The sequence below is a fragment of the Melitaea cinxia genome, chromosome 1 (genome assembly GCF_905220565.1).
Source record: "Melitaea cinxia chromosome 1, ilMelCinx1.1, whole genome shotgun sequence".
Lineage (NCBI taxonomy): Eukaryota > Metazoa > Arthropoda > Insecta > Lepidoptera > Nymphalidae > Melitaea > Melitaea cinxia.
The window spans coordinates 14,535,805-14,557,745 of NC_059394.1; the positions used below are offsets into that span (position 1 = coordinate 14,535,805).

A 21,941-nucleotide genomic window follows, 5' to 3' on the forward strand; every position below is an offset into this window, starting at 1 on the left:
ATTATAACTTACGACATAATATTACGAAACACACGGAATACATTGTAAAAACATAAAGTTCCTATTTTTATACTGTGTATTGTAATATTGGTCTGCTGTGACGTTATTTTTTATGCAACAGTGACCTGTAAGAGTTTAAAGTTTTTGCCGTAGACGGTGTTTTATGACTCTACCACATAGAAGATGAATTATTTGTACGAAACCAATAAAATAAAATTGACAATCATTTCATGAAAAATTTAGTTGATCTTGTCGATATCAAGAAAGAAATAGATATCTATATAATCATTATTATAATAAAAGGTAAGCCATGTACATTTATGCATTAAGACAAGACATAACAACTACTTATATGACATAATAAAGAAAGTTTCATCGTTGATTTCAAAATTCTTATAATTAAAATAAATTTATTATTTAAATAAATCACTGGTTTCCAAGGCTTGAATTTGACATTAAGGCCGTATACCCACTGCGCGTTATCGAATGCGCGTAAATTAAAAGACATACAATTCCGCTGATAAAATTGTAAAATACACTCTACTAACACCGTTAAACAGCTCTATTGTGTTCAATAAGTTTTGCTAGACTTTGCGTAAACTATAAACGCACAGTACTGACATGGCTTTTGGACTTTTGTCCAGAACTTAAATCACGTATTCCTATGCTACTACTCTATCCACACATCCATTATAATACCTGAAGACAGATCTCTGACTCTCTGACTGAGACTCTATCTCCAATAATAAAAGATAGGTATAGTGAACCTGTAACCTACGTGTAGCAATTGTCTTCATCGGCGTGATCGGAGCAATCGACGGCCCCATCGCAAAGTTGCGCTAGTGTGATACACCGTCCGTCCACACAACGTAACTCACCGCTAGGGCACGGAGACGCATGTGCACTGTTGTAAGCGTACGCGTCAAATTGCTCCGTCTTGTTTTCCGCCTTGCTCTCTACTGACTCCATAGCATGTTGTTGTTGTTCGTTGTCACGTGCTGCTTTCTGTAACACAAATTGTTGGGGTGTTGTACTATCTATTCATTTCTGTAGTAGCATTACAAATAGTAGTCCGTATATTAATTATGTACATGGCAGCCACTTCTTTAGTGCCATTGTATGTGTAGATATTTATTAAAAAAAAAAAATCTAATAAGGAATAAATACCTATAGTAAGTAGAATGTCATTCTAATTAGAAACTATATTACTATTTTTAATAGGAACTAGATGTCGTTAGCTATTACAAATATATAAAATCTAATATATAGTATCTATACAAATAAATAAAACTTGAATGTCTGTTTGTAATATTAAAATAACCGCTTTTAACTAAATTCATATGTATATATACACGGTATATATACCAAAATAACATTTTTTGTAATTTTTGTCTGTCTGCCTGTTTGTTCCGGCTAATCTCTGAAACGGCTGGACAGATTTTGACGGGACTTTCACTGGCTAGGTGATGTAATAAGGAGTAATTTTTTATTTTAGTTTCATTTTATAAGTCTGCGAACTGAACAATAATTGTTTTGTTAAATTCCACGCGGACGAAGTCGCGGGCATAGATAGGTTAGTATCTTTATTATATGTTTAATAAATTTATTACATATTTTATATTGTTATAGCAACAAAAAGCTGTCAGTGTCAGACCATCCTAGCAATTCTAGACGGTTTTAGAACTGCTGGTCTGAAGTTAAACTATTGTAAAAAAAATACGCACGCCGTATAGTAACAAATATTTTATGTAGTAAAAATGGCATGGGCATCTAAAAGCCCGTCGATGCTGTAAATATAACTTAGTAAAAAAGTTATCAGTCGTTTTTTCAATACCTACTGTACATTCACTGATTACCAACAATAAAGTTTTATATTCCTATCTACTATTAAACAAATAATAAATTACCCTCAGCATGGCTGCTCCGTCGATCACTTTTTCTAGTTTATTCATAGTTTTGTCTAACCTCGTCGGTCCAGACCCAGGCGCATTAGTTGGTTTGAATCTATTTGGCCTTTGACGTTGTTTCTTAGTGTCTTTTTTCTCTGCATCATTGTTTTTCTCCTTCTCAATATCACCGAATAATCCCAAATCACCTAAATTAATGTTTTTGGTCGACTCTTCTAATTCTTCCTTTGTATTTACAGTTTTTGAAAATGGTTTTGGTCTCTTTTCATGTGGCGCCATTGTTGATCTTATCGGAGTAGCGCTTGTCTCTTCTTTTTCTTCTGATTCTTGTTTGATCGGTAATGGCGTAGGACGTTTATATGGAGTTAAACGTGAGGGTGAAGGCCGACGCGTGAAGTTACGTCTAAATGCGTTATTACTATCACTAGTCATGAGTAGTTCCTGGCTACTATCATTTTCTCCTAAAAAAAGTCATATTTAGGTTTAAAGAATTTATTTCTCACAAAAACATAACGTTCACTTATAATGAGATACAATCAATATACTATATAGGATGTAACAATTTTTACCTCTGGAGCGAATCGAAATGTTTACAATTACATTGTATATACGTGTTCTTTTAATTTTGATTTAAAAATATTCATGCTATCCGAATCTCGAAGATGATTTGGTAAATTATTATTTATTTATTGGTATTTGTATATTGCTTTCTTACCATACTTTGCATTTGTATGTTCTTAAATTATGTTTAGTACCAATTTTGATGTTGGAGTGTATTGAATTGCTGATAACACATTCTATTAAATATTCAATGTTAGATTTAACTAAGGAGTTATAAGTTATCATTCGTACTTTATTTGTTTACATGTTTAGCCTTTTTAACATACTTTTCATCCATATCTCTATAAACACCATGGACTTTCTCATTTATATCATTAATTCAATTAACAAAACTATATCTTACACTTACCATTACGATGTCCACTATAGTTCTTATCTTGTGGAACAGGTAGCCTATTTGGCTTGCGTACTGAAGGTGCTGGGGCTGAACCAGCTAATTCCTCTCCGGGTTCTCTCACATCTACTTCGAACGCATCACCAGCTCGAGATCTCCCACGACACAGGTCATCTTTCTCGTCCTCACCACTAGGACAGTCCGCGTATCCATCGCATAGCCATCGCTTAGTGATACACATACCAGAGCTGCACCTGAAAATAAGGAATGTAACTTCTTCAGTTCTAGTTCACTACGTAGAAACAACTTCATCTGCTGACTCAATTCTATGAAATGACGATGTATGTATGAAAGTAACGATTCATTTTTTTTTCTAATGTACTTTTATTTTCCTGTTACATTAGTTTATAAATTGAAGTAAATCATCATCATCATCATCATCATTACAGCCTATACAGTCCACTGCTGGACATAGGCCTCCACAAGTTTACGCCAAAAATAACGTGAACCCATGTGTTTCAATTGAAGTAAATACTGGTAATTAATTTATATTTACCGATATTCATTTTCTTCGCAAGTAGAACAAGGTAATTCGTCTTCTCCACCTGGACAATCCCTGGTCCCATCACACACCCAGTCTCTCGGCACGCAGGAACCGTCTCCACAAGCAAGCTCACGGATAAAACAAGGCATGCGGGCAGTTGCACAATTATTACTAGAATACTGGTTACAATTGAACATAGCCTGTAGCTCAGCTGGCATCATTCCGTCACAGTTATCGGCGATAGCTACAAATGTCAATAAGATAAATTGTTCTGCCTTTAGGGTACCACAAAAAATTTATAGGCGCTTATAAATAATTCACTTCAGCAATCGCTGTCCACTGCTGGACATAGACCTCCACAATTTCAGGGCAGAAATAGCGTGAACTCATATGTGTTGCCCATAGTCACCACGCTGGGGTTGGTGACCGCAGGGCTGACTTTGTCGCACCGAAGACGCTGCTGCCTGTCTTCGGCCGGTGTATTTCAAAGCAAGCATTGGTTATCCCGCCATCGGTCGGCTTTTTAAGTTCCAAGGTGGTAGTGGAAGTGGTGTTATCCCTTAGTAACCTCTTACACCCATAGAGAGAGGATGGCTATATTTCTTACTGCCGTAACGACAGACAGTATAATAATTGGTATACAAGTTTGGATTGCCTAATTTAAAAGGTCATATTTTTATAAGCATAGTTAGTTATATAGTATAATTTTAATCTTCGTTTCAAAAGCACTAAAATACTTTTTGTATTAGTAAATTTACCTTTACAAAAGTTATAACACGGTAGTTGCGGCGAGTAAGGCTGTGGACTACACTCTGGCTCGAGAAGTGAACAAACGAAGTGTTTAACTCGTTGACTGCAGTTTGTACTGACAAGGTACTCTATTTGCGGTAACAAAGTCGTGACGTCCACATTACCGATAGTAGCTGGAGGACCAGCTAAGTCATATGGTAGAACTCCACGGCATAGAGGGATGCGAGTTGAACGACATTGAGGCACTGTAATTAAAAAAAAAATATTTGATTAAATAATTCGATATATCTGTAGGTATTATGCCAAATCATTGGGTATTAGTTTCAACATTTTATATATTTACCATAATTACATATTTATATCTGCGGATTCTTTTAATATTTTATTTAAATAAAAAAATGTATAAACCACATAAGTGGTTATACATTTAAAGTTGCTAATTAACTTATGAATAGATTTGTATAATAAAACGTTTTTTTTTTCCTTATTTTAATGTTATTTTCTTAACATTTATTAGGTAATAGTGCAACATTAATTTGTTTTGTGACAACGTAACTACTGTTGGCATACTTACAAAAAAAAAAATGTAAAAAGAAAACAAGTTCAAACTTACCTTATCACATACATATACCACCACCCAAAAGCACCATGGTATTAATGTAATAAGATTTTAACTTACCATCGAAGTTACCGTTTATGGGATACTTTTTTGTGGTGGAATCTCTATCCCGCCATGTTGGTAGAGTTGGAGAAACTCTTGTGTTATAAAGAGAATTTTGAGTGGTCGACTTCATATTTTCCGCGTCTTCTATAGAAATACCAAAAAGTTTCGAATGACCTGAGGTGAATTTCACATCGGTGTTGACGACGGGTCGTCTGTAGTATTCTTGTATTTCAGGAGGAACGTCAGGTGTGGTTTCGAATGGCTGATTCATTTTTTTCGTACCGACGTGCGGTACAAGCGGAGAAGATGAAGATTTTTGAATTTGAATTTCAGGTTTAGAATATTCCATGTTGTTTTTGTTTGCCTGTTGTTTTAAGTAATTAGATATATCGTTGGATGATTCTGCGTGTGTGATGCTCTCGGTAATCGGTACAGTTTCGGTACTTGTTGTTATTCCGTTACCGTCTCTGAAGTAAATAGCTAGAGGTTTCTCTGGTTTTTGCGTTATGTGTGGTTTTAATGTTGAATCGCTGGGTACAATTGTAGAGATCTTGAGTAATTTTGGAGAGCGTAAATTTTCTGAATCTGCTTCTTCATTCCCATATTGTACTTCAGGAGAAAGGTGTGTTGGAAATACTGGTGGTAGGGGTAATTTTCTTTTCGGCAATGTTTCAGTTACTATGTCAACCACAGAAGTTAAATCGTAGTTGTGATCAGAATCGTAAAAGTCGATTTCCGGTGGTTTTGAACCTGTTTTTTTTAAAGATGATATTTGTTGTTTAAAGTGACAAGCAACATAAGAAAGAAAATTCTGTTTTTTAACAAACAGCATTTAACACCCAAAACAACATAGTGATGGAGTTCAAGCTAATACGATATTGTGTATACATTCAAAACAAGACCAAACATTATTAACATCAATAATTGAAAAGAATACAAATACCTTTTGATAGTGACTTTTCCGTCCCTTTATTTAAAGTTGGTTTGACGGTTAGTTCGCTTGCCTTATTAATTGATTGTGCTTCTGAAAGAGTCTTCTCCCAGTACGTTGTATTCACAGTGTCCATTGCAGCGTCCATATTAACTGTAATAAATAATATTAGAATTATCGCATAATATTGTTTATCAGAGTACAGTAACATAACTATTACACAACTTTATGTATTTTTATAATTTATTTATTCTTTATTATACACCGTGTGCTGTGTGGCTACGGCACTAAAGAATTTAGCCACCCCCTCTCTTCCCGTGGGTGTCGTAAGAGGCGACTAAGGGATAACAAGGTTCCACAACCACCTTGGAACTTAAGAAGCCGACCGATGGCGGGATAACCATCCAACTGCTGGCTTTGAAATACACAGGCCGAAGACGGGCAGCAGCGTCTTCGGTGCGACAAAGCCAGTACTGCGGTCACCAACCCGCCTGCCCAGCGTGGTGACTATGGGCAAAACACATGAGTTCACGTTATTTTTGGCGTAAACTTGTGGAGGCCTATGTCCAGCAGTGGACTGTATAGGCTGTAATGAATATTATACACCGAAACATAAACATGTAAAGCTTTTACGTATTTTTTATACAGAAAAATGTAAAAAAGCGATCTTATGGCTAAGAGAGTGATTCAGGAGGGAACAATTACTTTCGGTAAAGAATCACATTTTATTCATCAATGAGACTGTATTTACTATTTTATATACTCACATCTTTCGTCATTTAATAATAAAATTTGTATCAAATATCAATCTACCTTATGTAGTAATTTTAATATGAAATATATTCATTATATCCATTATCATAAATATTAAAACAATCATTGCTAAATACATTTAACAGACATCTGAGCAAGCTTGAGTAAGACACCGACTACTTAATTCATATGTTTCGGATGTTTATTTCCTTTTAAAGTAAAATTAGAGCGTGATAAATTAAGAATTTTGTGAGTTTGAATGAAATTTACACATATGCGCAATAAACACAGAATTATGTTCGATACTGTGTCGCATCCATGGACGTGATAATAAACAATGCGCCTTCCATTAAAATCCGAATCTTTTTGTCATAAAAAGATTGCTTTGCATATTTTAACAGGTGTAGTGGCGAACTAAAAACTTAAACTAGACTAAAGTGACCTCCTTATACTCTTAATATCATTAATTTAATCCTTTTCAGGAGGAGGTTTGAAGCTTAATCGGCCAAACTCTTTCATTGCGTGTTAGTGGACATATAGGTCACAGAATTTCTGCCTAAATATGCAGGATTGCTTATAATGTTTTCTGACATACATTAAACATCGCCGAGAACGAAATGAAATTAATACAGATCTGGCACTTACTTAAAACTGAGCCCTGATACAAATGGACGATCATTTGGTGTCAATTTACGTATCTGTCTATTGGTTCACTACCATTTTATATTATAATCAGATATCTACGCTTCGGCCTTTAATATCCCACTACTGGGCATAGGCCTCTTTCCCCATGTAGGAGAAGGAGCTTATCCACCACGCTGCTCCAATGCGGGTTGGCGGATATATTCCCTACTATGAGTAACGATCGCTATCAGTTGTACATGATAACAACCGGGACCGACGGCTTAACGTGCTCTCCGAGGCACGGTGGGGAGACCCACAAGGACTGCACAAACACCCAGACCACGGCAAACACTTGTATGGCCAATACAAATGTTTGTCATTTGCGGGGATCGAACCCGCAACCGCCAGCGCAACAGATACAATCCATGGCTGTGACCGTTACATCAACGCGGCGTCTCAGATCGATCATCAGATACCTACAATAATTAAAATTAAAAAAATATATAGAAAAAAAAATCTTTGTAAATGAAGACAAAAAGCTCGATATCAAGTAATATATTAACACGAGTAATTTTTTATTACAATTAAAGTAATTATATTCGAATTGATGTAACTGCACGAGAGGACGTGAGACAGTGAAAGCGGGGTTAAAGAAGTCACTAGCACGCCCCCACAACTACGCAAGACGAGCTCGACCTGCTCAGCATTAATCCTTATCAGTTACACAACTTCTTTCATCTTAGAACGTATTATGGATTTTAATAACATCAGCTGACGAATCAAGCACGAAATCAAGCAACTATGTTAGCATATAGCTTTGAATCTATAAGCACTCAAGTATGAGAAATTAGCGAAGCAACTAAGTACCTTCCTATACGTAATATTCCTTCAAACAGTTAATCAATATAGCCCTCATAAAAGACATTTATTAGATATATAGCTTATGTAGATTTATAGTTGAACGCTCAACATGCGGACCAATTATCCGAGCGTTATGTATTAAGTTGCTGGCTTGTTATTTTAATTGCATACAAATTGTTCTAATTTTTAGAATGACACAGTAATAGTCGAAATTTATTTCAGCTAGCGGCATAGTTCATATTAAAAATGACCTCATAACATAAAACGATATTATTTTTAATCTCTGTTCTATGTAATCTTAAATTTGATGTCAGTAATTGCATGCTACTTTATTGTTGACATGACACATGTTAATAAAAACACATACACTAATCTTATAGTTTAATATAAAATACTTAAAATAAAATACTTTATGAACTTAATTTATAATTCCTAAAATATTTCTTTTAATTTTGGTAAACAGTTCTCATAGTACTTATGACTCCTATAATCAGTATAAAACAATAACCAGTCAGATTAGAATAGTTTCACTCCCTAAGTGTAATGACTGCTGTTAAGTTTTACCAATAACAAGCGGATAATATATATAAAAGTAAAAAGACACATCCATAAAACCTAGAATAAATTTTTTAAGTTTTATTTTTTCAATTAGATACCCATATTTGCTACTCTTTTATTTCAAGAGGAAATCGAGCCCGTGACGATCAAGGCATCAACTACTTGTACATAATTATGAACTCGTTTAATTAATATAGGACTGTCAAAATATATGACGTCAGAGGAAACTGTTAGTTAATTACTGCTAATTATGTAACTTGTGGCTATTGCTATGTAGCTTGTAGCTAATAGTTATAATCTTACTTATCTTATGTAATGAACACGTTCAAATTAAAAGCAATTTCTCGGAAACATGTTAATATAATACTTATTCTAGTGACATATGTATATCGTAAGCATAATTTAGAACCACTGTCTCCTTTAAAATCTATATAATTAAAAAAAAAGTATGTGATCAAAGCTTGAAAATAATAAACCATAAATACTAATAGTAGTAATAGAATTTACTCTTGTGTTGGGGGTCCGAGTATATTAATAGAATATTTTAGTAAAATAAGACTATTTCGTTTGTTAAATTTATGCAGCAACCATATTATAATAATAAAATAGAAAATAGTCAGTTCTAATTAAGTATCGTGTATTTAACTAGTATATTTTTTAACAAATAAAACGCGGAGCAAACGAGCAGACGGCACTTGATGTTTAATGGTTACTGTGTCCCATGGCTGTGTTTGCGGCCGGATTATTATCTACCCATATAACAAGTGAATCATACTCTTAATCAATCATTTGGATTTAACTTAAATATTTAACAAAATTTAAACTATATAATAAATAAAATATTAGTGTCATATGTTACATGTTTATTCAAGTGCAACAATTTTTTTTTATATCAATTTTATACTACACGTAAAAAATGCATAAAAGAAAGTGGGGTCAGAGGGCTTATTGTGTAAAATTCATGCATTATGTACGCACTGCAAAGATGCACAATAGCTGTTGTGAGGTCAACTTTCATTTTCGACAATCCATACAATATATTGTAAAAAGTCAATTCAAAGTACCTTAAAGAGATATGGGGATTTCGGGTACGCAATCTCGTCTGAACCTTAAGCGATAAATTGATTGTATTTTTATAATTGGCTGTTAGCCCTTCGCGTGTGAAATGAGAAAGTGTCCGAATATTTATGAAGAGATCAAAGGCTCGGTAAAAGGCTCATAGGTAACAAAATAAATGAGTACATACGAAAAGGACTGTAATTGGTTAGAAAGTTATTTACGACCCTTCCGAGCTGCCCTCCTGTAATTATCGTATTTTTACCAGTTATATTAGCTGGTAAACGATGTCGCTGGCAGTATTTCGGCTAATTGGTTTTAAATGGTCACAAAAACAACGTAAGATAATATATACAGATATAGGGAAAATAATTGTGTTGGTAATTTTCGATTATCTCTTAACTTTCTACTATAATATATATATATTTATGTGCCTGAAACTGTCGCAAAGTTTACGATGTGCATATTTTAGTTGCCTTATTGTATTCAAAGGGCATTTTTGTACTTTTTCAGGTATTATTTTAGTATTATTCGCTATAAATATGTTGATTTTTAAAAGGAAACTGCCGCACTGGCTCATTTGATTCATCGTATTGGTTTTCGAATAATCTACATACTTAGGGTTAAGAATTTTTACTTCTAGAAATCGACATAGATTATTATAAATTGATCCGTATCGGTCTTCATCACTTCAGCATGTCGCAGCTCACTGCTGGACATATGCCTCTATTAGCTCGCGCCAAAAATGGCGTGAACTCATGTGTGTTGCCCATAGTCACCACGCTGGGGAGGCGGGTTGGTGACCGCAGGGCTGCCTTTGTCGCACCGAAGACATTGCTGGCAGTCTTCGGCCTGTGTATTTCATAGCCACCAGTTGGATGGTATACCGCAATCAGTCGGCTTTTTAAGTTCCAAGGTGCTAGTGGAACTTTGTTATCCCTTAATTGCGACAGCCACGGGAAGAGATGAGGCGGTTATATGCTTTCTGTATCTGTCTAGATTCTAGAGATACATTTGTTTAAGTGAAAAAAAAATATCCATTGTTATCCTTCTCCTACATGGAGAAAGAGGCCTATGCCCAGCTGTGGGATGTTACAGGATATGCATCGTGTATTTTATCTTATTATGCAAAATAACACTTCTATTACCTGAGGGTAGTTTCAGATAAAATTAGAAAATGTTTTTTTCACTAAATAATCTAAACATATAAGTGGTTGTTAAATAACTTGTTAATGAATTAATGTTCTTGATACATAGATGAAGTATGTTATTTAATTTTCAACTTGCATATAGTCACAGATAACTCTGTAATTTCGAAACGCACCTATGTAACCATACTTTGAGAGTAGCTTAGAAGTGTGACTTGGCAAATTGTATTTTAAGTTTAACTTTGAATGGACCAACAAGATTAAGATGCAAACAACTATAATGATATTATTATGGAATATTAGTATGTAATTGGAGTCATTAGTTTTCCTTTAATTAACAATCATATCAACATAATCTAAGATTAGTCTAAAATTTGAAAATTTGTGTTTTATATAAAACAGCCGACACAACACGAAATAATCAAACAACACAAGAATTCAATCAAACGACAAAATAATTGTTTATAAAAAGTGACTAAAAATTATAAAAGAAAGTAAAGTTATTGAATGGAGTCACGATTCACGAAGTATCGATATTGGTAATTACATACGACGCATTGACGCAATGGTCACAGCACTGGTTTGTGGCTGTTGCGCTGGCGGTTGCGGGTTCGATTCCCGCACGTGACAAACATTTGTATTGGTAATGCAGATGTTTGCCGTAGCCTGGGTGTTTGGGGGAGCACGTTAAGCCGTCTGTCCCGGTTGTTATCATGTACACCTGATAGCCATCGTTAATCATAGTAGGGAATACAAACGCCAACCCGCATTAGAGCAGTGAGGTGAATTATTCTCCTATATGAGGAAAGGACAGGCCCAGCAGTGGGATATTACAGGCTGAAGCGATATTACATACGTAAGATTTATGTTTAGAATTATTTCTTATTTTTATTTATTTTATTTTATTTTATTTGGATAGCTTACAGCTTATTATAACTATACCTCATACAGAATATGAATAAAAAAAAAGCTAATAACAAGCTATCACATATAGAAAAATTTATATTTATATTATTTTTATTACCCACGAATCCGTTTCCCACATGGAGAAGGAGCCCTGCGCCCACCAGTGGGATACCACACGCTGAATTTTGATCGTGATCATGAATATTTTGTGATTTATGTCACAAATTGTTTTATGAACGTGTAAAGATTCAGAAACATCTATAAATTTTATAATCACTTTAAATATAGTACGTAAGTGACTAAATAAATGTTTATTTATTATTTAAAAAAAATAAATACTAAAATTGGTTAGTTAAAATACTAAAAAACACAGCTTTAAATTTCCTCGAAAATGAAGCAAGAGACGATTTTTATTTTTTACAATATGGCAGTTAATTACATGTTATCTGTATTTACTATAAATTATTTTAAAATAATTTACATAAAACGCTTTTGAGCAAAGAACGCTCCAAGTTATATGTGACACTAATTGTCTTGGAAAATTACACACGTTTAAAATCAATTTTAGTTTGAGAATAAATATTATCTAGTTCTCCATCTATTAATAAATTACATACCAATTGTGGTGTTAAATAATAACTATATAATATTTATAGAATTTGTAGTAGTTACATTATACTTTATGTAAATACTTAATACAAAAACTGCAAATTACTTTAGACTTTAATCCGTTTATCCACAATTACTATGCAAAGGACCTTTTTTAACCGACGTCCAAAAAAGGAGGAGGTTCTCAATTCGACTGTATTTTTTTTTTATGTATGTTACCTCAGAACTTTTGACCGGGTGGACCGATTTCGACAATTCTTTTTTAATCGAAAGGTGGTGTGTGTCAATTGGTCCCATTTAATTTTATTTGAGATCTAACAACTAATTTTCGAGTTATATCTAATAATGCGTTTTTACTTGACGCTTTTTTCGTCGACCTACGTTGTATTATACCGCATAACTTTCTCCTGGATGTACCGATTTTGACAATTCTTTTTATGTTGGAAAGGGGATATCCTTAATTTGGAACCATGATAAGGAAACCAGGATCTGATGATGGGATGCCAGAGAAATCGAGGGAAACTCTCGAAAATCCGCAATAATTTTTTACTAGGTGTACCGATTTTGACTATTTTTTCGTCGATCTACGTTGTATTACTCGTCGATGAAATTGAAGTCGGTTTTTTTTTCGTTTGTGAGCAAACACAATTAGGTGTTTTTGATAATTGAATCCGTGACATTCAGCGTTAAGCCGACTGTAGGCATTAATCCACCCGAGCAACTGTAACACAACCATTCTGATGGAATTTTTTAACCGACTTCAAAAAAAGTATATATATATATATATATATATATATATATATATATTATAGGGTTAACTTCGTCGTTTCTGAACCGATTTTGATAATTCTTTTTTGTTGGAAAGGAGATATCCCAAGTGTGGTACCATGATAAGGAAACCAGGATATGATGATGGAATCCCAGAGAAAACGAGGAAATCCCTCAAAAAAAATTTCGTCTACTTACCTTGTATTACTTGTCGATGTAATTGAAGTCAATTTTTTTTGTTTGCGGGCAAACATAATTATTATTAACTAAGTTACATCAAATGTTTCTGCGACTTTGAGATAAATTTTTAGCATTAAATATTACATAACAGGAACGAAAGGTATCGATGATATACAATTGTTTTTAAAAGTGGTGAAAGTAATTCACAATAGAATCGAATAGCAGGTAAACATAGGAAGTGGATTTTCGATAACTTTAATTGTTAATGTAAGTGCAATAAACGAACATGGAAGTAGATCATTATTATAGATTATTATAGTGAGTGATAAAATTTGTGGCAAATTGCAAAAACAAAAAAGTAATACACAAAAATGTATTTGTAATCGTTACATAATTACACAAATAAAAGAAGTAAGACTCATTACCAATCTATTCAATCGTCTTCTTTAATTTGTTATATATTTAACATCTGCTGTGTGGTTACGGCAGTAAAGAATAGCCAACCACTCTCTTCTCGTGGGTGTCGTAAAAGGCGACTAAGGGACCACTTCCACTACCACCTTGGACCTTATAAAGCCGACCGATGGCGGGATAACCATCCAACTGCTGGCTTTGAAATACAGAATAACAGTACAGTTTTGAACTATAGCAGCGTCTTCGGTGCGACTAAGGTGCCCTGCGGTCAATAACCCGTCTGCCCAGCGTGGTGACTATAGACAACACACGGCCATACACGTCATTTTTGGCGCGAACTTATGGAGGCCCATGTCCAGCAGTGGACTGCGATAGGCTGAAGTGTAAGTGTGTATTTAACATATTTTTTTATTACAACAAGGGTGGCTAAAATATGTATAATATCGTAAGTTTTCGTATTAAATGTTATTTAATAATATTTTTCTTGTTTTCATACGTCATGTTATGATTTAAGATTATGTTAAGTTCGGTCCTGAGAATATATAAATTTTTATTAATACATTATTATTATTAAAAAGCCTACGGTCCGCCTGACAGTAAGCGGATACCTTAGTTGAGAGAAACCAGCAAAACTAGGAGCATCGCAAACACGTAGTCGACTCTATCCTCCGATACTCCCGATATATCAGTTCGGCTACCTTACTCATCATAGGAACAAAAACGCTACTCTAAAGTATGATTTAAGTGTGATCTTCTTTAAGGGTATTCAAAATTTGAGCAAGATATTCCCTGCTGTGCCCTATATTGACAATAACATTACAAGTTTTTACATTAAAAGCTTTTTTTTATTAAAATAAGATAATATAGAAGGATTTAAAGGCTACTAAAAAAACAATTTAAAGATGTACGACTTAACTAGTATTTAGTTAAAATTTTCTATGTTTCAAATATATTCAAATGACTCGAAAACAAAAGGCACATTTAATTTTATAAATTAATAACATTAAAATATTTCCGAAGTACCCCAGTTAATGCCTCCCAGTAAAATTTACTCCAGTTTCAGGGGTTCGGAAATATACATTATGCACGAGCAACGCCCAGACCACGGTAAACATGTGATGGACCTACACAAATGTTTTCCAATGCGCCTACGAGTTGTACGTTTATACTTTTAGAATGTGTATTTTATTTCATGATAAAATATGTTAATAAATTACCCGGCATTAGGAAATAAACGAAGACTGCGAGTGCGACGCATACGGTAAACAAGGCAATCGGCCATCGCAGCAAACGTAGTGCGCGAACCAGCTTGTCAGCGCCGACACTGCCATCATTAGCAACGCGGTATAAGCTGTCTGGATGTGAACCCTGCAACAATATTTGTTTTAAATTAAAAAAACTAACACTGTATTTAAACTAGGGATATAATTCTAAATATATAAAGTGGCATTAAAATTATAATATATATATTTTTTTTAATATCAAAAAAATAATTAATTAAAAATATTGTTAGCCCCAAACACCAAAATTTGTGTTTATGTACATGTAGTATGTATTTCAAAATTAAGGTTCAGGTCTATAAACGGAGAAATATGCAAGTAATGCATGCTGAATGCATATTCATTATAGTTTTATTATAATGGTCTGTCCGATTAAAAAATATTAAATACATATATATCAAACATTAAAACAGATATAACTTTAAGATTCTTAAATAGGTAGGTACATCAATATTATTGTGACCTCAATTCAAGGTTATTTTAAAATGACACACGTTTTATAGTAATTTAAGTATCATTTTATTTTAATGATATTTTACTATACTATGATAATTATATTCCAAAAGTAGTATATAATATAATTAACATATTTGGTATATGATTATTACTAATATAAATTCAATACAAACACTTAACGTTAATTATTATTGTTTATCTTATATCTTCATTATATTGAAGCTACTTAGATTATATAGATAAAATTTAATTTATCTATTATTTTATTTATAGTACTTAAAAGGAATTTTGTATTAGCGCTAAGAAGTGAAACATTTTACGTAATTAAATTTTTTCTTTAAGTGTGACGGTAAATATAAATCAAAGATTATATTAATAAAAAGTTTAAAGAGATTATTGACGCAGGTTACAAAATTTTATGGCGCGGAATTATAAGACGGATCATCAAAACTACTATTTACATTAGAGGCGTGAAATGTTCGATTCATATAAATTTTATGATTTGATACGTTTATATGAAACACCTCATTTACAGTTTCATCAAAGTTTTGTTACATAATCGATATTCTACACACATAATAATATTGTAGCGAGGTCATTTCTGTACGAGGTTAATGTTAGCTGTTTTTTTTACGAAATAAGACTTTTTAATACATCATACTAATCGCGAAATAGAAAAAACTAGTTTTTCTTATTTTACTGGTACTGGTACTCTTGCACTGTAAAAGCAATTATTTTTGGTTCTTTTTTTCAGTTATTAATTGATTTCTATTATAAAATAATACGTTACAACGGGGGAATACCGCTCAGAATTATAAGTCGACATTTCTTAATTGTTTTTTAATGATTCGTACCTTGCATCGATCGCGTGGATTACATATTAAATCCATCCATACAAATCCGATAATTTCTAAAAATTGGTTAGCGTTAGCTTTGTGTGCTTCCAGGTATTTCCAAATGAATTTTCAAAAAACGTACTCTGTAAAACATGAGCCCAAGCTCCACTTGGTTCTGTCACAACATCTCCACAAACATGCTTAGATCAGATATGTAAACCACGTCAGTAATGTAAACCACGCGACCAAATAAATACCTTACTATTTTTGACACATAATTATTTTTGTTTCTCGTTAACTCTTCTTGTGATAAAATTAACTTTAAAGTAAACTTTGACGTGTTGTTGTTATTACTTATTAGCATAAGCTTATTATAACACATAATTACTTTGTAATTTAGGAATATAAGTGAATAATAGACAAATTACATATATTTAGTTATGGCCGTCTGAAGTCAATCATAAAAACGAGGTTTTAAGCTGAGCCCAGCCTTACCGAAGACATTGAACATTTGGAAAAGCAGAACCATAAATCTGAATCTGAGTCCGAGGAGAGGGACACTCCTGGTGACGAGATTGACGAAAGGTCTGAAGTTGGTTAGCGGCCTCAGCAACGTCGTCGTACTGACTTAACGATATGGTCAAAACAATCTCCAAACATCGACAAACGTTTTACGTCTCTGTGATGACTAAAAAATTAAAAGAACGCGTGGTAAAAGAACTGAAAGACGTGCACCGCGTGCAACAAGAACTGTGTAGGGAATCTAGTAGGGGATCATTTGAAGACATTGTTGAATATCCTGCATAAAATAAATATAATTTATAAGTTAGTTTCCAGTTATAGAGATTTTATAATTTCAATTAGAGTCAATTAATGATTTTAGGGTCAATTTAGAGATTTTTTCATCTATTGTCATTATTTGCAAAACAAACGTTCTAATTATTATTTTTGTTGATCAAGATATCTTTTATACCTTTAATTTAAAAAAAAAGATATTGAAACTAATCCATCCAAGACACCGTTTTAACAATTTCCTACATAACATAATAAGTCCTCACGTGAAATAGCATTCATTGTATGCTATGATATCATTTATTGACCTAAGACACTATAAAGTAAATGAAACTTTTTGTGCACAATTCTTGTATTTCGTAAAGGAATTTCATAAAAAATAAAATCGGAACTATATACAACTACTAGTTTTACGTCTATGCGTCTGCCCTTGAAGTAATTTGAAATATGCTGTAGACATTTTATTAAATTATTTATAAATCTTTTATTTTTATGATGCCAAAATATTTTTTAATAAAAAAGTATTTATTGATAATTGTGTTTGCAGGCAAACGAAGAAAAGTAATACAAAATAGGTAGACGAAAAAATAGTCAAGTAAATACGCATTATCAAAGATTACTCCAAAAGTTGTAATCAGATCTCGATGAAATTTAAATGTGACCACATGATAAACATCGGCTTTCGATTAAATTAAAAATCATCAAAATCGGTACACCCAGTTAAAAGTTATGCGGATTTTCGAGAGTTTCCATCGATTTCTCTGGGATCCCATCATCAGATCCTGGTTTCCTTATCATGGCACCAAACTAAGGATATCTCCTTTCCAACAAAAAAGAATTATCCAAATCGGTTCGGCCCGCCGGGCCGGAGTTATCCCCAAACATACATAATATATATATATATATATATATATATATATATATATATATATATATATATATATATAATGTATGTTTACACAGCAGACCGTATATATATATATATATATATATACGGTCTGCTGTGTGGCTACGGCACTAAAGAATTTAGCCACCCCCTCTCTTCCCATGGGTGTCGTAAGAGGCGACTAAGGGATAGCAAGGTTCCACAACCATCTTGGAACTTAAGAAGCCGACCGATGGCGGGATAACCATCCAACTGCTGGCTTTGAAATACACAGGCCGAAACCGGGCAGCAGCGTCTTCGGTGCGACAAAGCCAATACTGCGGTCACCAACCCGCCTGCCCAGCGTGGTGACTATGGGCAAAACTCATGAGTTCACGTTATTTTTAGCGTAAACTTGTGGAGGCCTATGTCCAGCAGTGGACTGTATAGGTACGGTACACACCTATACGTTTTAGACCTTGTACAGATTTAAAATATATTGTAGAGACAATTTTAAACATTACTATTATAAAAATAAAGTTTATCATTTTATTGCATGTTGTAGCTGTGCCCGCGACTTCGGCCGCGTGGAATTTAGGAAAAAAGCTTTTGTTCAGTTCGCAGAGTTATAAAATAAATTAATTTCTAAAATAAAAGTAGTCTGAATTACTCCTTATTACGTCAGCTATCTCCCAATGAAAGTCACGTAAAATCGGTTCAGCCGTTTCAGAGATTAGCCGGAACAAACAGACAGACAGACAAAAATTATAAAAAATGTTTTTTGTTATATGTACCGTGTATAAGTCCATATACATTTAGTAAAAGCGGTTATTTTAATATTACAAATAGACACTTCAATTTTATTTATTTGTGTAGATAAATAATATTGATTTAGGTATGATAATTTAGTTGTTTCTATTATTACTTACAATTAAAATAATAAATATCAATTTAAATGTTCGTCAATGTTATGTAACAAAAAAGTTATATAACAAGTTTTAGTTTTTAACGAGACTAGTGGAACCCAGAATAATTTATTCGTATTGAAAGAATATAACGACGATTTAAGGTTGAGATGACACACTGATGGGATGGCCCCTGACCTTAGAGAAAGCTGAAGTCACCCGGGTAGCATCGTAACACTAGTTTTGATACTTTTCGATGCTTTAAATATATAACACAACATTGTGTAACTTTCAATAAATGTGATTTCAAAATTTATGAGGCTTTTATGAGATAGAATGCCGAATGGAATGTATTGCGTTTAATATTCTAAAAATTTTACTTATTTTTTTTTATCTATACGCCCTAATATACAGGACCGTATCTTAGATCTATTGATTAAAATTAAAAGTAAATATTATTTTATTTACTATTTACTTAATAAAATTTAAACAACTTTTTATTTTGTTATTGTGTATGACTCAAATTTTGCAACAGCATTTTAATATGGCTATCCCTAACCGATCGAGCTCGAATTTGCATATTAGTTTGGTTTGAATGACTATGCACAGTTAGTTAATAGTTATTGACATAATCCTAAACCCATTATGGAGTACTCCAAAAAAAGCTTTTTTTAAACTTCCAGGAATTACATATGAAATAGCTCTTATCTGTTGAGAAAAAATGTAGACAAGAAAAATACTTATTGTACATTATAACTATTAATATGATCGAACGCCTATATCTTTATAATTATCAATTCTATTATCTATTAAAATTAAGTGAAATTGCAATTTATACGTACATATAAAAATGCCCGTTTCCCATGTCCGTTTCGGGACTGACCCATATAAAAATATTGCAATATTCCTTTAAACGCAGTGCTAGTGTATATTTTGAATCATAATTATTAATTTAATTACGTATTTCTTTTACAATATAAATTACTTGTGCGAACTTATTCACAGAAAACGCCATGTGCCTATTTAGTAGTGAGAGTGTAGACAGATTTTTTGATTCAACTATCACAAACCTGGACCTGTTGACCCATCTTATGTCAAAAAAAAACCAAGTAAGCTTTGAATTTTAACCATGCAGGTACTACCCAAGTTACTAGTAAGTTTTTATAATCAAATTTTACTACTATCTTAAATCAAAAAATGCTACAAAATTCTTGTGGTATACGATTTTATTTTATTTTTATTAATATGCTCTTAAAAAGTTCAATCACTTAAAATAAAATAAAAAATCTCTTTATTCAAGTAATCTTCGAAAGCGCTTACTATTTAAAAAAAATGTAAATAATTATAAACTAAGTAACCTCTTGCATGAAATACAGTTCCACTAGGTACTGCTCCACTTTTTGTGATTAACATACAAACTTAATTACCAATAAACCTCGTTTTATTAATATAATATAAACTAAAATTATACATGAGAAACACTTATCAATCTTATGCAAGTTTTGATATTAGCAATCTATATTAGACACGTGTGGAGATAAATTACGCGGTAAATTGTATCCTTTAATACTTAAATTATATAAGTTAATATCATACATGTCAATAATATCCAAAGGATTTAGGCTCACCTGACCCTTATGTTACAGTTTATAACGTGTGAGTGCAATTGGATTTGCATAATCGATTTATTTTAATACAATATGCCCCGGATATAACAAAATTTATTGGCCTACTTCAATATTATTGTAGCGATATATTAAAATACAATTAATACGCAATGTTTAATGCATTACACACAAATGTGTGTGTATTGTTTTACACACGTTCGTATTTTAGTGTTATTCGACGTATTTTACAATGGGATTCTCCTAAAAATATAAAAATTACAACAATTCACTTGAATCTGTTATGTTACTAAGTATACACAAAAATCGAAATGATAAACACAAAATTCATAAAATGTATGAACCGCATTTTTATCCATTACATTTTCTGTCAAAGGTTTAGTTCGAGTGTTTTTAAAATTCTTAGAATTGTTTTGATTTTAGATGCCTTTAAACAATATAACTTGACGACATGTATATATTTAGACTTAAAATTCGTGATTTTGTCCATTACAGTTTTAGATTTGATTCAATTTATAACGTAGTATTGAAGCTTTATATTCTATAAGGAAAAATGTAAAAACTTTACAAAACAACTTACGTTGTATCCTACCTTGGCTGTAAATGTCTTGACTTCCCTCGGCTTAGAGAAATATCTATCGAGTTTGTTCTCATAAACATTATCGATCCCACCAGTCGGAGAATGTAGAGACCTGACTCTATAAGTTCCATACTGCTCGCCGTGCTCCGATATCGTTGGTAAATTAGGTGAGCTGCAGTTACTACTGGAACGCGAATAAGCATAGTTCACTGATCCATCGGCAGGATTTTTAGGTTTTTTTGTGAAAGTGTGTCTTTTTGGCAGTTCTTCGATTTTCAAATCATACGTTTCAAATTTCTCCGTGATGTAGTTTTCCTCAACGTCTGTAGTTGGTACGTAACGTAGAAGTCTTGGTTCCTTTATTTTTTTCTCATATTTAACAGCATCTGTTTCATTGTCTAGCTCGGCCGCATCACGTAAATGCTTGTCGTTGCCGAAAGTAGATCTATTGGTTTTTCTTTTAGGTTTTCTTTGAGCTGTGCGTGTTTGAACGTGATCGCTCACAATCTCCGAATCTGATGCGGGTCTGTCCCCATACAACACATAGTTGCCATTAACCATGTTGCGTAAATATTACTTTTCTTTCCCACGATTCAAGAACACTTGAACAACTGATTGCTTTAACCCATGATATACGAGCTATATCATGTAGTTAACTTGCAATATTTTAATGCACCAATGCCTGTAAACACCTATTGGCATTAGGTCACAAGACTGGTGATGAATGAAGTGCTTTGCAAATGTGGCTTGTTTGTTTATTTTTTCGTGTTTTGTTTTTGAATGATGTAGCAAATTCTTATGTAGTAATTTATGCAATGTTAAAACAGTATACATGCAAACTGTAAACGTATACTGTATTAGTTTACAATTGGAGTTTCTGTTATTGCAACATGACTAAGAACTTAACAAGTATTTCTTCTCTATTTAAAGAAGCCTAAAAAGGAGACTTTTTCTTAATTAATTTATGATCTGAC

The 21,941-nt window shown here is 33.0% G+C and overlaps 1 protein-coding gene across 1 annotated transcript; it reads right to left on the bottom strand.

Moving 5' to 3' along the window:
* Window positions 1-774: 774 nt before the first annotated feature.
* On the bottom strand, window positions 775-21,616 carry LOC123657506. Its single transcript, XM_045593049.1, has 9 exons — window positions 20,980-21,616; window positions 14,846-14,996; window positions 5,764-5,904; window positions 4,836-5,570; window positions 4,165-4,401; window positions 3,419-3,650; window positions 2,878-3,116; window positions 1,908-2,368; window positions 775-1,005 (listed from the first exon to the last, which is right to left on the bottom strand). The coding sequence occupies exons 1-9, from the start codon at window positions 21,526-21,528 to the stop codon at window positions 775-777; spliced, it is 2,976 nt and encodes a 991-aa protein (XP_045449005.1). The 5' UTR covers window positions 21,529-21,616.
* Window positions 21,617-21,941: the final 325 nt, after the last annotated feature.